Here is a 16774-nt window from a genome sequence, read left to right as displayed (position 1 = left end):
CATGCATATCTCATCCCACTGATTTCAAGGCGCAGGTACCGGACGGTAAGGTGGAAAAGGGCTCATTTTGGGAATTAAAAAAAAAAAAAAAAAAAGCTAAACAACAACACCAGTAGTGGAAAAAAACATTACAAGTAACACGCAATCATTCCACTAGTGCACCCTAGTAGAGGTGTCACAACTAAATCGATCATTAAAGTAATCCGCAACTACTTTGATCATCGATCGATAATCGTTTAAAGACGTAGTTTGACTTATAGTTATCAAAGTCATTTGATTTCAGCCTCGCAACTTAAACATTCAGATTTATGCAGTCATCCGTGCAAGCTGATTATCTTCGAGTTTAATCAAAATATTTGCAAACAAGTTTTTACTTTGAAAAACAACGGTCAACATTTTTGCCTGGTTTTGATGACTGTCACAGCCCAAACGAAACTAAATTACATTAATTAATTCATTTTGTGGAAAAGGAACAACACTGTCATCACTTTAATTATATTAATAAAAAAGTATTTGCAGCTTCAATGAGAATAACGGCGGATCAGCTGGTAAAGTGTTGGCCTCACAGCTCTGAGGACCCGGGTTCGATCCCGTCCCCGGCTGTGTGCAGTATGTATGCAGGTTCTCCCCGTGCCTACGTGGGTTTTCTCCCGGCACTCCGGTTTCCTCCCACATCCCAAAAACATGCAACATTAATTGGACACTCTAAACTGTCTTTAGGTGTGATTGTATGTGCGGCTGTTTGTCTCTATGTGGCCTGTGATTGGCTGGCAACCAGTTCAGGGTATACCCCTCCTCCTGGCCGTTGACAGCTGGGATAGGCTCCAGCACTCCCCGCGACCCTCGTGAGGATAAGCGGCAAAGAAAATGGATCGATGGATGAGAATAACCTGACAAGGACTGAATAATTGACATGTAGTTGAATCTTTAGCAGCCTCACAAGTGTATAGTATATCAAATAAGTAATACTCTCAACTTCAAAATGGTTGGTGAGTGATGTCACTCCCTCACGTGTGATATTGCTTAATGATTAAACGGAAACAGATAATCAACAATAATAAACAGTACCAAAGGGGGGAAATATGATTTAGCAAAAATGTGTACATCAAAAACATTTGAATCAAATTATTCAACTAATTGATGTAACAATAAATAGAATAACTGATTCTTGGCTTGGTAGTAGTGGTGGGAGGTACACTAAAAACTTTGCTACTGTACTTGAAGTAGATTCTATTCCTGTAATGTTTATTTTTCTCGAAGCTTAATTATCGACTTTGTCACAGTACTTTTTAGTTCACCGTGTAAAAATCCCTCCCCGAATGAGCAAATAATTCCGAATCCAAATCGTGACTTTCATCACGTCCACCTATGTGAAATCAGATGATTTTGACGTCACGCCGCGATGACGTGTCCGAGAACGACAAGTTTTGACGATGACTCGCAGAAGTGACAAGAAAGCAAAATGACGAAGAGTTGGCCTCCAAACAGGAAGTGGCCTCGCGGAGGAGCGCGAAATACGGCAAAGGCTCTCCTTGAACTTCAATTTTTGGAGCTGTACTCGCCACAAAGTAGTCACTTGGAACTGGAAAGCAAATATTTGTTTAACTAGCTCGTCCACAGAAATGAGGAGTTAATCGTTAGCAAGCAGGCTGTTGCAATAATTGTGTTCAAAGACTTTTTTTTTACCTCCTCGTCGCACGGAAGTCCTCGGATCTGTGATGAAAGTGCAGCCATGATATCCCAACCTTTTGTCTCCCGGAGGAAGCGAGTAGGTAAAACGGGGCTTTTCTTCGGAACTGTTGAAATTTCGTCCGTGTGTTTACGTGAGGAAGTGTGTTACAAGGAGGTCACTCCCTCTATCCATCCTACCGACCTCCCTTCCTTCCTTTCCTCCTCCTCCTCTTTTACGCCCTCCTTTATCACTCGGAAGAAAAACACCCGAATGCAGCTTCGACGCTGTCAGGCGACTTTGTCGGAGTAGGAAAATTTCTTTAACTACTGACATACTTTAAAGCCAATAATATGGTTTCATACGACTTGAAAAAAATGGATGGACTTTGTCCTCCTTCGGCTCATTAAATGTATAGACACCCCCCGCACCCCAAAAAACGTCACAAAGTAACTTCGTTTACGTAATCGCAAATCTATGTTATTGGAGAACATCTGCTAGTGCTGTACATTTAAAAAAAACAATGAAAATAGTTCTTTTACCAGACAAAAAAAGTGCCTTGCTTTTTGTGTTCTTTCGTAATCAGCAGTAAGAGTTGGTGATACTCAAAACACCAATTTCTGAACAGGGGAGAACAAGCTTGTTGTGAAAAGAAGCATGTCAAGCAGATTTTTTTCTATGGTAATATGACACTCCAAACTTTTGAACAAAAACCAGGCTGAGAAAGAGCTTTAATGGCAGTGTTATTTATTTACAGATATACCATGACCCTTGTGAGAATAAGCAGCTCGGAAAATGGATGGATGGATACAGCAACGAAAGCACCATGGGAGATGCTGACTCGCTCACTGATGGTTTAAGTTGAGCTTAAAGCCCAAGTGTCATCCCTATAAACATTCTAAAACAGATATTGAAATGAAAAATACATATATCATTATTCACTTCAATGTCTATATGAAAAAATAAATGTCAACGGCGAACGTGTCATCCATGCGCAAAGTTGCGGAAGTGCCATTCGACATCCAAGTGGTCGCCATATTTGCTGCATCTCCTCACCCCGGACATTCACCGTTGAAAACACGCTGTGGCCCCTACTGTGGAAGACGCCCCTTCTGACAAGGAAGCTCTTTTCGAAGAAGAGAACATCTCACAATCGAGTGAAGTGACTGGGGCAATATTACCCTATTGTTTTGAGCCATATTTAGATGATATGTGGATCAATTCCAACTAGCAACAGACTCCCAGACAGTATGTATGAGCCAGCCCGGTCGAAGCTGTACTCCGCCCACCTACTATGAGACACGGAAGCTCGGCCGAAGCCAACGGGCACATCGACACTTTTAGCACCTCTGACTTATGGACGCAGATCTTTTGTTATGTTCTGAAAGGATTATGTCCTTCCCCCAACTATTGTTGTTTTTTTTCTGTATACACACCTACATGTCATTTGGAACCCACGAAGCCATCGTCCTTTGCATGCGTGCAATCCATTTTTCATGACTAACTGGGTCTCTTGGAAACTTATGAAGAGTAAATCCATCCTACCAAGTGTTCCAGCAATGCAACGAGCCGGCATTTTGGCTAACAAAGAACAAAGAGCTACCTTCCCGGAGGTAAAACTAACAGAAACAAACGAGTCCGCTTGAGTGTGCTATTGCCCTCTACGTCACTTCCTGCTTCTTCTCCAAAACAAATCCCTCGTGAGGATTTCATGGCGGGAGTTAGAAAAAGCCATAGACGTCAAAATCATGTTTTGTGGTGAAAAAAACAGATGGATTCATACCGGCTGCCGTTTTTTTCATTAATAACACTAAAAATTATCCATTTCACGACAGTGGCACTTTAAACTTGAAGTCCTTCATCCTATCTCGCAAGTGCGACAAATACTTTCTTATACCTACCACTACACATTTCCTGTTTACACCATGCAAATGCATATTCTGTTCATGTGAGACATGCCTAAATTTGTCAGACATTCATGTTGGCATTTCTTCACCTCAGAATCAATGCCACGAGCCGAGATTCACCACATAACCTTTATCATCTACTCAAAGACTGTACATATTTCAAATCCAAAACGATGCAACACCACACATCTCCACATACTCATTTTGTATCGTGTTGGACTGTTTGTACCATTCGAAAAACCCGTAAGTGAAGTAACAACATCACAGCAAACAAAATTAAATAGTATTTATCAAAATTTGAAACAAGTCAGATAATAGATTTGAAAACAACCAATTTTTTTTCTTTTTTTTTGACTCCGAACCTAATGAGTAGCCACCCCCTCAATCTAACAAAAGCCGTTCTCCCAGTAGCAGGTGGGGCGGAGTGAACGCTGCCTCATTTAAATGAGACAGGTTTTACAAAAGACAAAAAAATGGGGTGTGTAAGTTGCTATAATTTGTGATCCTTGAAGTATTTTTGATAAAAGCGCCAAATTGGAACTGCTCTTGATTGTGGAAGGAAAGCCACTGTTCTCTCTACTTAGTAATCTTTACATAGCTTTTTTTCATAGTGACAACTTATTTAATTGGGTATATTATTCATCTACAAAATTATGTCATTTTCCTGAACTTCCTTGTACATCATTATTTATAAAACAGGATACAAACATGAGAGTCCATCTTACACAACTGCCTCAAGTTTTGTAATGGTAGAATTAGCTACTAAAATACATACATAAGCAGCATTAACAATATCTATTGTTCTGTAAGTTAAGACTTGAATTAGACTCGTTTAGACTTTCATTTTCACTGTTAAAATTATGCCTGAAGTTGAACTGCAACCCTTTCACAATTTCTGCCTTTGCAAAACAACGTTTTTTTAATTTTAGCACTGTTGGGGAGGAGTTACAGTGAAGAAAATAAGTATTTGAACAGCGTGCTATACTGCAAGTCCTCCCACTTAGAAATCATGGAGGGGTCTGAAATTTTCATCGTAGGTGCATGTCTACTGTGAGAGAGGTAATCTAAAACGAAAAATCCAGAAATCACAACGTATGATTTTTTTTTAACAATTTATTTGTGTGATACAGCTGCAAATAAGTATTTGAACTCCTGAGAAAACTAATGTTAATATTTGGTACAGTAGCCTTTGTTTGCAATTACAGAGGTCAAACATTTCCTGTAGTTGTTCACCAGGTTTGCACACACTGCAAGAGGAATTTTGGCCCACTCCCCCACACAGATCTTCTCTAGATCAGACAGGTTTCTGGCCTGTCGCTGAGAAACACGGAGTTTCAACTCCCTCCAAAGATTTTCTATTGGGTTTAGGTCTGGAGACTGGCTAGGCCACGCCAGAACCTTGCTATGCTTCCTACGGAGCTACTCCTTGGTTTTCCTCGCTCTGTTCTTCGGGTCATTGTCATGCTGAACCCAGCCACGACCTATCTTCAATGCTATGACAGGGAAAGAGGTTGTTTCCCAAAATCTCACAATACATGGCTGCGGTCATCCTCTCCTTAATACAGCTACCACTCCGATCCTTCACAGTAGGGATGGTGTTCTTGGGATGGAACTCATCATTTGTCTCCTTCCAAACATGGTTAGTCGAATTATGACCAAAAAGTTCCATTTTGGTCTCATCTGACCACAAAACTCTCCCATGACTCCTCTGTATCATTCAAATGGTCATTGGCAAACTTAAGACGGGCCTTGACATGTGATGGTTTGAGCAGGGGAACCTTCCGTCCCATGCATGATTTCAAACCATGATGTCTTGGTGTATTACCAACATTCACATTGGAAACGGTGGTCCCAGCTCTTTTCAGGTCATTGACCAAGTCCTGTCATTTAGTCCGGGGCTGATTCCTAACCTTTCTAAGGATCATTGAGACCCCAGGAGGTCGGGTCGCTCCGATTGAGATTGACTGTCATGTTAAGCTTCTTCCATTTTCTATTGATTGCTTCAACAGTGGACCTTTTTCACCAAGCAGCTTGGCAATTTCTCCATAGCCTGCAGCTGTGTGGAGTTGTACAATTTTGCCTCTGGTGTCTTTGGACAGCTCTTTGGTCTTGGCCATGTTACAAGTTTGAGTCTTACTGATTGTATGGCGTGGACACGTGTCTTTATGCAGCTTAGGACCTCACACAGGTGCATCTGATTCAGGATAATACATGGACTGGAGGTGGACTTTTCAAGGCGGACTAACTGGTCTTTGGGGGTCAGAATTCTAGCTGAAATACAGGTGTTCAAATACATATTTGCAGCTGTATCACACAAATAAATCATTTAAAAATCATACATTGTAATTTCTGGATTTTTCTTTTTCGATGATCTCCCTCACAGTGGACATGCACCTACGATGAACATTTCAGACCCCTCCATGATTTCTAAGTGGGAGAAATTGCAATATAACAGGGTGTTCAAATACTTATTTTATCCAGTCTCCGATAAACTAAAGGAAATGCATCCATTATTCATGTCAACGGTTACACCTACAACCAGCAGTGGAAAATGCCTTCGACAATTACTAAAGGTTTGTTCGGCAAACTATTGTGCAACGAGAAACCTGCACCTACACACCTGGTACCTTGCTTTTTGAACTGTTAACTGGAAAAGCGATTTTCCCATTCACAAAACAGAGTTAAGAATCCGTAGTACAGTACACAATTGTCTAAAATGTTTTGGCGAGATGTGTATTTGATACTTTTGTCCATACCAGTGCTTCTTCCACCAAGTTCCAGTTCTTCTATTTCAGCGATTCTTTGACATACTACTACGGGAACGCACCTACCACATCTTTACGACACGCAGACATTCACTCATGGGAGCATTCTGGTGTAATGAAAATGGTTTATTAAAATATTTTTTTTAAAAAGACTTCAAAAGCCAAGCATTTCCCCTTCATAAAGCACATAAAATATATTCCTTATCAGCTGACAGGAACATAGCGACTACAGCGGGGGGCAGTTCTGTAGCTCTGAACGAATTCAAACAGGAGTAGTAAAGTCTTAAGAACATAAATATCAGTGCAAACCAAATTAAAATATTCTTAGACACAAAAATTAACAGGAAAAAGAGCAGACATTTAACATACAAGTATATATGAAAATACTACCAGTGCTAATCAGATTCAAAACTACAATTAAACAAGTTTAAAAAACTGGACTTCTATACTTGGAAAAAAAAAATGGTATTCATTTTATGCATTGCTGCATTATACCATCCAAGTTATCCCGACATACAGGAAAATTATAAACAGTTCAACCATACCCATGCTAATATTATGCATGTTGATGGATCCTTTAAAACAACATATCAACACATTCACTAACTGTACAATAAATAAAATGAAATCATACGTACATTTGTGAAGTTTTCTTCATACATTATGTTACAGCCCTTCAAAACTCGTCAATATGTCCACCATTCAATATAGGAGTCTCTCGTGACACAAGATGTTAGTGCATTTTAAAATGGATCTTTGGTATGGACATAAGGCTTCGGACTGTTTTGATCCAGGACTGGTAGAGAAAAAGCACAGTGCATTTTTTTTGGTGGAAGAATTAATAACGTTCAGATGGTCTGTGCAGGATGATCACAGCAATTGCCTCAATTGTATTCATCCAGCTATCATCTAATTGCATATTTTGGCATTCTTTAGTTTGCACACAACAAGTTACAATATCTCCGGAAACTTCTAGTTAGCTATGATTCCATTTAAAAGTGCTTTATGGCTCAAATTTAGCTTGTCTTTGGCCCGCCGATTTCTTTGGGGTTAAAGAGTGACTTTATGGCTATCTGATGATAAACAGGCAACGTACCATATGGGACTTTTATTTTTTTACATTTACATATGGAGGGCTGGATTGCATCCAGTTATGTTTCTGGTTATTAAATAACCTACATTTACTCCATCTGTGATCCACCTTGACATATAAGATTGTACAAATCAGCGGTGGGGAACCTGTTCAGGGACCATAGATGAACATTTCATCTGGCCCTGCTATAAAGCTCGTGCACGTGACGTCACTTTTTTCACAGCGCCATATTGGCGGTCAAAAGGAGCTGCTTGACAGTGTGGGGGACATTGAACCGGAGCAGACTATTCACAATGCCCGAGAGTCGTGCTGTTGGTTGTCAAAACAGATGAGACAGATATTCAAAGAGATCATTATATGAAATACCAGCTGTAAAGACGAGAAAAGGTCGATGGATTTCGGCAATTAAACGTGATGAATGGTGCCCAACTAAGTACACACGACTGTGTAGCAATCACTTCATTTCAGGTAGGAATTATTCTTCTCAATCTCAAATTCCCAAGAACGATTTATAATGCCAAGTTGGCTCATTTGAGAACAATGCATTAAAAAAAAAACAGAGTCATTTCCGACGTACACGGAAGCGTGTTGCAGCCACACGTTAAACTTCGGTAAACCTCTCCTCGACAAGATGTTTTTTGTTTTCTTTTTTAGTATGGATTGTTCTCAAATAAGTCCAATGCGTATTTAAAAAAAGAAAATAAACCATCTGTCACACAGAGGTTTACGTAGGTTAACATGTGGCTGCAACACGCTTCCGTGTACAAAGGCTGAAGCCTATCCCAGTGGTTTACTTTCTTTTTTTAAATACACATTAGACTCATTTGAAAACAATGCATATTTAAAAAAAAAAAAATGTCTGTCACAGAAAGGTTTACCGAAGTTGAACGTGTGGCCGCAACACACTTCTGTGTACGGAGGACCCGATTCGCTCTTTTTTTTTTTTTTTTAATCATAGTTAATTAATGCGAGTTTGTGTAAAACCAGGGGTCATTTATTGAAATATTGGTATTTGTATTGAAAAAATCTGAGTGGCTCCATCACTATGTGGGATTTATTCTTGATTGAGAACAGATCCAGCAACGAAGTATTTGTATGGGTCCAGACTTTTCTACTCTATCGGCGAAAACATCGACTTCGGCATTAAATATGGATCCCCTATCTCTCAATTTTCCACATATCTTCGTTTATTTTCACCTTCTAAATGTTTAACGATATTGGACAAAACTCTGGGCGTCGTGCTATAAGACGTATTTTCGTGCCATCTCCGACCGACTTAGCTTTGAGCAATGCTTTGCTAGACCGTCAATATGGCCTGTCACGTGACTTCGTTGACGTAGGTGCGCGAGCTCTATAAAATTCAAACCAAAAGTATCACCTCAAAGGAACTCGACTGAAAATGAACATGCATGTTATCGTAAGACATGAGAATAAAAATGTATTTGATCGTTGCATGATATTTTTTTTCATAACGTTAGTATGCCTTCTGAAGATCGAAATAGCTCCTGGTAGGAAAACGGTTCCCCACCCCTGCTATAAAAAGTATACACCATGTGAAACTTTCAACGCACATATAACAGTGATTATTATTTTTTACATTTGCGAAATATTTTGCATAGTGCTCCAATTTCATCTTACCCACGTGGCATGACTTCAGGTTGCATCACTTTTAAAATGTTTAAAAACGTCATCAGTGACAACCATCACTTTTTCGAACTTCACTAATTAATGCTGATCGTCAATGTAGAATATATTCTACAAATTTATAAATGTTTTAATAATCTACATCGAAGACAACATTCCTGAACTGCAGATTTGTGGGGAGATACAAAATAGATAGAAATACATTAAAAAGGGGGAAAAGATCATTTTCTCACTAACTTCTGTTAATGTGTCGGAAATGCTGGTACAGCAAGGCGATGTTATCTGATATAAAGAAATGGCCAGCATTTGGATCAGAGGGCTGCAGCGTCATTTCACTTTTGCTCGGCACTTCGACCGGACAAACCTCACCGGTGTCCAGTGTTTGAATAAAAAGTCGCAAAAATCAAACCGACAACGGAAACTACAGAGTCAACATGGTCACCATGATGTTAAGAGGCTCCGCTCTCACCCCATCAAACCGACAGTTGTGTGATCTTTGCTCTCAAGCCACTCGAGTCCACCAGAATGTGTCGCGCTGCTGGTGATTTGCTGAAACAGAGGCTGATTGTCCAATTCCTCCGGTGCAGCACCTGGATATTGCCCTTGCTGACGACTGGGGTCAAACAGAAGGTTTGCATCCAGTGTATTCAGGTCATTAATGCTACTGGACAAGTCCGAAGTCATTCTGAGTTCGCTTGGAAAATCTGCCCCTCCTGCCGCTAGCTCCGATACCTCTTGCACCAGCTGATTGCCGGCATGAAGGCTGCCGTCCGGTGGGGCATCTTTAAACGTGTCACAGAAACCCAAATGCTGTCTCTGTGAACTCAAAGTTTGCTGTGTGGGGTGAGCCTGCTGCAGATGCTGTCCCCCAGAGTCCGGCTGTGCTCGCCCGCCACTCCCAGAGAAAAACATTTGTTCATTATTGAGGCAATTCGACCTTAGTGACACACGTGTGCCGGAGGAGTCCGAAGGGATCGGGCTGACATTCTCAGGCTGGATGATCTGAGTGAGATTCATGCGCGCCGTATAGCCGGAGGGCAAATTATTAATCCCCATTCCCCGCACACTGTCATGGTCTGCATCCAGCTTGCTCAGAAGGACATCAGTGATATTGTTACCGCTGCACTGTTGACCAGGCATCGGTAGAACCTCCGTCTGCATCATGATGTTGAGGGGCACAGAGCGACTTCTTTGAGCCACGCTGCTCACCCCAAGATTTCCCTGGTTGTTTGCTAAAATGTTGAACACTTCAGGCGTTACCTGAGTGTTAAATGGGGAAACACGCTGCTGGTGGACATTGTGAAGGCCACTGGTTACCGAATTCCCGACCAGGTTCCTCGGGTGCACGGCGGGGCTAACACTGCGACACCGAAAAGATCCACTCGTAGTGAGAAGGTTGGAGGTCTTGTTATCAAGAGGAGCAGGAACGGCGAACCCCTCTTGCCTGGTCGTGCTAGCCATGCTCGCTACCTGCTGCTGCACAGGGGAAACGGGAGTCAACCGGCCAAAACGACCATCGTGGTGCCTTGCGTGAGGGATGGCGAAGGCGTGAGGCTTTTGAAACTGGTCATCTACGAGGCCCTGATAGCTGGGCAAGATTCCAATGGCACTGTTAGACTTATTCAAGCTCCCAGTGTTGCTGTTGCAGCTATTATTCATCCAGTCCAGCCTGGTCTTATCCGGGTGGGTGGCTGTTGGCCTCTGCATGGGTTTGACGGGGCTGCTGGAGACCGCGCTGCCGTCGTGGAAACTTGTAATGCTAGAGTTGATGGGGGTAAATGCGAAGGGATTCCTGCACTCCACAGGGCTGGGGGTCACAGTGCTGCTGCAGTTGGAGAGTGGAGTACCGACTGGCGTGTGTCGAGAGCTTCCGAGGGTGCCGTCGACTGGTGTTATGGGGGTGACACGTGAGCAGGGGCTCTCTCTGGCCAAACCTTGAAGTCCAGTAAATTCTGATGTTGGAGTGGGTGTCGGTGTTTGAACTAGATTGTTCACGCCACTGCTGTTAGCATGGCAGAAAGTGTTCATTGTCTGGTTGGTGGGCATCACGTTATGTGGCATCGCAGCCTGCTGCCCTTGTAGCATGATATTATTTCCAAACTGTTGTTCATTACGTTTCATCTGCTCTTCCATCTGGACCAGCTCTTCCACGATGCTGTCTTGTGTAACATCGTCATCAAACGAGAAGTATTCTATGTCTGTCTGCACAGGGAGTTCACTTGACGTGGATGCTTGATCCAAAAAATCCAGGGGTCCAGAAACAGGGTTGGCTTGAGCGTAGGTCTGTTGTTGAACATGATGTAGACCTACTGATGAATTGGAATTATTAGGCATGCAATGCCCGTCAGATATCATGGGCTCCTCCGGTTGATGGATTGATGGCTGACCGACAGAGGTTTCCATAACATTGGAAGTGTTTTTCCTGTGCATCGAGGTCTGTGTTTTGCCAACAGCGAAGAAACCGCTACCTCTGAAAGAGTCGTTGGAAAGTGTATGGACTTGACTGGGCAGAAGAGTGTTCATTTTCATCTCAATCTCCCGGGTGACTGGTGCACTCTCAGGTCTTCGACTCCCATATCCAAGAGCAGGAGTGCCCTCTTCTGGGTGTGGAGACAGAAAAGCCCTTTTGACAGGAGAGAGGACCGGGCTCGGACTGAGGCCTGAGCGCTTCCGGAAGCTCCTCGTCGCATAAATACATTCTCCAAATGAAGATACTATGTTGGTGTTGCACGTAGAGACAGCTTTCATATTCTGATAGGAAGGCGTTAAATTCAGAGTGCTTGTATTAGTTGGGTTGTTTTTAATATTAATGCCAAATTCAGTAGCCGCTGTGGTGCTGTTGCTCAAGCGGAGATTTCCATCATATTCCTTGCTGGAAGTTTCCTCCAGGGATTGGAAGCCTTTAGTTTGAGGTATGGGCACACTAGCAGCCCTCTGCGCTAGAGCTCCATGATGCATCATTAAACTGCTCACATTTTGGTTTTGTCCGTTCTTGTGGATATCTTCAACTTCCAATTCAACATCAATGTCATGGGTGTCGACAAGCTCAGGCCTCGTCATCCGGGCCAGAATGGGGAGAGCGGAGGTACTCCTCGTATTTTGACGGGATCTCAGGATATCCTCTGACAGAGTACAGCTGCTGATGCCTGCAGATGCTGGCCTCATTGTCGTATTTGTAAAGGTAGTCGTGGCGTTGTCGCTGTGGGGCGCGAGGGATATGGCTGTCATCTTGACCAAACTGACAGGACTCACGTGACACGTGGTCATCACTGTCTTGATGGGGTTGTTGGCAATAATCATCGTGGAGGGCGAGCACAAAGCGATTGCCGTGGTGGTCGCTGGTTTGGGAAGGATTTGAGGATAACGCTGCCGAGGTGCGCGTTCTCCTACTTGACTTGATAGAATATTTTGGGAAGTCTTTGACAGTTGTTTCACTGGCTGAACTGGCTGGGTCACCACTTGGAAGTTTATTGGCAGCACTTTGCCCTCCCCACTTCCTGCTGGACTGGGAGACATCAGCTGGTGGCTTTGCTGTGTCTACGGACAAGGAAAGTCAGTCAGAATTAAGATCACTCAATTTTATGTCAAGATATACACTACAACCTCGGTTTTCGACCGCAATCCTTTGCAGGAGGCAGTTCGAGAACCGATTTTTTTTTTCGAAAACCGAATCAACCGCCGCACACGTTATGTTATTGCCGTTTTTTTTTTCTGTCAGGGTTTTGTTCAAATTCCCAATAACAGACTGCATTGTGGGTGGGTCAGTTGGTCAAACCGCGTGCATTATATTTCAATTTTTTTTCGGCAGCGTGGGAATTCACAACAAAGCGCGTCGTGATTCAGCTGGTCTGGCCGCGCTCGGTCTGTTATATCCGAGTTTTATTAGGGCCGTTCGAGTACCGATTTTCCCTTGAAAACAGAAGCAAAAAATCTCGAAATTTTTGTTCCAAAACCAATTTGTTCGAGAATGGGGACGTTCAAGAACAGAGGCTGTACTGTAGATTAAAATTGTACATTTTGACCATTGACAACTACTACCTAATATTTAAGTCTGAGTAATTAATCTCAGACGTTCCTTGCGATTTTCAAAAACTTTCATTCCATATTGCAAAAAAAACTGTAGTAGCAGCAATCGATGTCAGGAATGAGTGACTTGTAGGTCTTTGACATTTTTAGCATAGTATGAACTATTTTTGAACAAAAATACCAATTTTAATGAGACCTCATCTTGAAACTGACTAATTGTTAAAATAAATTACAGTCTTGTGTCTGTTCATTGTCAGTAAGTTATTCCACAGTATTCACCCATAGTCAGTGTTTTTATTCTTAACTTTTCTTTTGTGTACGATAAATGTAAAAAAATAACGGGTAAAAGAAATTCTCACCGTGACAGGTCTTGGGACTGCAGTGACCACAATGCCAATGGTTGGCTGAGGCGACGAAGAGGTTGGACTACCACATTGCCCACCGCCGTCATTTACAGTCTGTATCAAACCCTCTCCGGGTGTGGGTGAGTGCAACTTTTGTTCTTGTTGCTTCCTTTGGATCTTCCTCTGGAGCTGCTGCTTGGCATCAACAGTTGGAGACGACAGAGTTGCCGTGTGAGGCTGGAAGCAGTGTGCGTCAGCGGTGGGCACAAAAGCCGAGACCGTCTGCACAGGCTTGACATCTGAAATACGTGCAGAAATACTCTTAACGTTCATATTAATTATACATGAAGCAGCAATAGCATGAGTGCTGTAAAATACCAGGCAAATAGTCTGTTTTGTCAGGAAAGAAAGATCATCGGCTGTGCTGTGGGAAATTATCTAGTTTTATCCCCCCTTGTTGTGTGGAGCATGTTTTTCCTGTGCTTGAGTGGAATTTCTTTTTGCACTCTGGTTCATATTAGTTTAACTGCAGAATACAGATAGTTCATAGGTCTGAGTCTGAGTGTTGAATAATTGACCTGACCTGCTGAACGAAGTGTGTAATGTTTAATGCAAAAGAGTCGGGTTAGTGATACTAAATGCGCGATGTCATGCAAGAGAAATGTCTATTTGCCAATTTGTATCACATCGGACTTTTAAGACAGAGCGCTGGGTTCGATTACGGGCCAAGTTACATCAATACACCCACTCACTTCTAAAGACTACAATGATATTACTCGTGATCTTTCCAAGTAAAAAGTACTCACCCTGCTTTACATGCGCAGTACGATTCCACTATTTTATCCTGTTGGATTTCAATATGAAGTTTGTGAGGCGTAAAACATTTTTTGCATCGATCGCCAACATTTCGCTGTAACTCTGACACATTGCGTCCTGCTCCGTCCAAAATCTTAATTCCATGTACATAACCTTGCGTGAAATAGATGAGACCTCTCTGTAGAACTCTCTTGGACAAGTCTGACGCATTTGGCATTAAAAAAATACCGCAATATTATCTGGAATACGCGATAGAGAATCGACTTCAAAGACGTTATGTTCAATCGCCATTTTGAAAGCTTGTGGTAAATGGCCAACGGGGCGGAGCTTAATGTCGCTATCGGAAAGGTCCATTGTTACTTGTGCAGCACAGTAGTTTACGAAGGTTTAATTCCATACAAAGCCAAGACTTAATAGTAAGATACAGTCATTCTGCTAGTGTGCTAAATTGTCTTACTGTGAGGACAAAGAGGGTACTATTACTTTAGGATGGATGCCAAATATATCGCTTAAACCCTCAAACAGCTTTCATAGGATGCCAAATACAGACTCAAAGCCCTTCCATAACAACACAAGTGGAGCAGGAACCGCCGTTGCCACCAGATGTCACTGAACGTGTGCGTTATGTGTCAACAACCGGCTCCTCTCCTCACCTGTTGTCGTTGCCGCGCCTGTCATAATGGTGAGAGCTGCCAGCGACTTGTTGCTTATGTAGTGGCTGTCGATCAGGAAGCGGGCCAACTCTTCCACGGCCTCAAACGGCCGTTTCAGCACCTTTTGAGCCCACTCGCACACCAGATCACAAGCCGCGAAGCGAACCTCCTCCTTCATGCTGCCGAGGTGGCCCGCTGAGTCCATTCCGTCACACTGGAGCTGGAACACAATAAATACATGCTTATTTTGGCAAAGTCTCGATCCGGGACCGGCGAGAAATTCATTAAAAAATAGAAAGATTCATCCTGAAATTTAAGAAAGAAAGATGAAAATGTGCTCACTCCTTCTCCAGTTTTGTGTAGCTCCAGACTTGGTAAACACGGAAAGTGGACAAAGGGCCTCTTCCTCAGTCCACTATAGCAATATGTGAGCCAGTGTTAAGATAAACACGTGAAATTGAAACCGATTTCATTTCATGACTGCTTATCCTGTAAATATATAAGATAGACGTACTGCTAATCTTCATATTATAAGAATGTATCTTAAATTAGTGATAGCAACTGAACGTCATGAATATAAAGTTTTGGACTTTGACGTCATAAGGACAACAAACCAAAAAAAAAAAAAAGGGGGGGGGGGGGTCACGCGTCGTGAAGGTCAAGATCACAGTGAATTCCCCTGAGCACTTGTGTATTACGCACACGGTTCAGAGGGGGGAATTTATTTCATTTGACGTCTATATTTAGCGAGCTTATGAACTGTAAGAGCAGATGGCCAGTGAGTACAGACAGGCGGTTACAGTCCATATTCCAGTGGAGGATATTTGGATTTTCCTCTCATGCCAAGTCGGCGCGCCTTCATGTTGGGAAAGACGTTTTTCATCATTTTTCCGAAGTCTGCCGCACTCAGCGGATGGTAGTTGAGATTGTCGCAGAAACTCCTGAAGGGGAAGGGAAAAAAAAAGAATTTAAAGAAACGCTACAAAAAAAAGATTAATTTGAGCCTGTGTTCATTTAAACAATAAAAAAAAAAACATAAACCACAGGACTAGATGACAGCGTGTTAAGATGAACATCAAAACGTTGCTCAAAGCAGTTTGTGGCAACAGAATCTCACGAACTTCAAAAGAGCTAAACTTTGTGCCACAATATTAGGTACAGCGTCATTATCAAATGAGATCCATACATGACAGTATCAAAAATTATTTTTACAAATAGAATAATTCTCCATTGGAATTGACATTGTAAAAGAGATATTAAAGGTCTAATCCAGAGGAAATGTATTTTATTTATTCTATCATGCATAATTTTTCATTAAAAATATTTTTAAAAAATTCTCGCCACAACAGAAATGAAATAAATCTGCGCTAAAGTGCACATTTTCTTTGTAACCCGAATGCCTCCGATGTCTGTTTCAAACCGAGGCTCTGTCGAAGCTGCTTCCGTGTGACGTCACACCTAGACAACCCCAGTACAGAAATGGCTTCCTAAATAGACAATCATACACACGAGTGAGATCTAGAGGAGATAGCAGTGATGAAGTTTTTATGGAATGTGTAAATGCTACTGGCTTCTTGTGAGTGCATAAGAGATCACAAGGGTTTTATTGAACTCCGAGGACATGGAAGACAGTGAGCGGCGACACATAGACTGCCGCAGGTAAATAACTAGAACATAGATAAGGAACCCACCCCATAAAACCTAGGAGACATAGTGACAAACAACCAATAATCTACAGAATGCTCTGTGGAAGAGGTGGAATGTTTTTAATTCTTCCCATGTTCGAAAAAAATCCCATGCAGGTGTAATTCAACCATATATGATCAAACCTGCGTTGACGAACGCAACACAAGGACG

The 16774-nt window shown here is 42.2% G+C and overlaps 2 protein-coding genes and 1 long non-coding RNA gene across 3 annotated transcripts in view; 1 reads left to right on the top strand and 2 right to left on the bottom strand.

Moving 5' to 3' along the window:
- LOC133497874 (E3 ubiquitin-protein ligase NEDD4-like) overlaps nucleotides 1-1820 on the bottom strand; it is a 38694-nt gene extending 36874 nt beyond the window's left edge. Inside the window, exon 1 of the mRNA XM_061814116.1 lies at nucleotides 1687-1820. Within this exon, the coding sequence (XP_061670100.1) occupies nucleotides 1687-1734 (48 nt within the window). The 5' untranslated portion in view covers nucleotides 1735-1820. The remainder of the gene's footprint in view (nucleotides 1-1686) is intronic.
- Nucleotides 1821-1925: 105 nt separating this feature from the next.
- Nucleotides 1926-16774, top strand: part of LOC133497884 (uncharacterized) — a 21110-nt gene continuing 6261 nt past the window's right edge. Inside the window, exons 1-4 of the long non-coding RNA XR_009794132.1 lie at nucleotides 1926-1977; nucleotides 2256-2350; nucleotides 2427-3282; nucleotides 13472-13588. This is a non-coding gene — a long non-coding RNA (uncharacterized LOC133497884). The remainder of the gene's footprint in view (nucleotides 1978-2255; nucleotides 2351-2426; nucleotides 3283-13471; nucleotides 13589-16774) is intronic.
- The window catches only part of LOC133497873 (DNA-binding protein RFX7-like), a 26998-nt gene continuing 13303 nt past the window's right edge, over nucleotides 3080-16774 (bottom strand). The window contains exons 6-10 of the mRNA XM_061814113.1: nucleotides 15742-15858; nucleotides 15260-15344; nucleotides 14918-15137; nucleotides 13464-13747; nucleotides 3080-12615 (exon numbers count right to left, since the gene is read on the bottom strand). Coding sequence (XP_061670097.1) covers nucleotides 9544-12615; nucleotides 13464-13747; nucleotides 14918-15137; nucleotides 15260-15344; nucleotides 15742-15858 — 3778 coding nt within the window. The 3' untranslated portion in view covers nucleotides 3080-9543. The remainder of the gene's footprint in view (nucleotides 12616-13463; nucleotides 13748-14917; nucleotides 15138-15259; nucleotides 15345-15741; nucleotides 15859-16774) is intronic.

This window comes from Syngnathoides biaculeatus, chromosome 3 (assembly GCF_019802595.1).
Source record: "Syngnathoides biaculeatus isolate LvHL_M chromosome 3, ASM1980259v1, whole genome shotgun sequence".
Classification (NCBI taxonomy): Eukaryota; Metazoa; Chordata; class Actinopteri; order Syngnathiformes; family Syngnathidae; genus Syngnathoides; species Syngnathoides biaculeatus.
The sequence above is the reverse complement of the archived record's forward strand: the minus strand, read 5'-3'. Positions and strand labels throughout refer to the sequence as shown.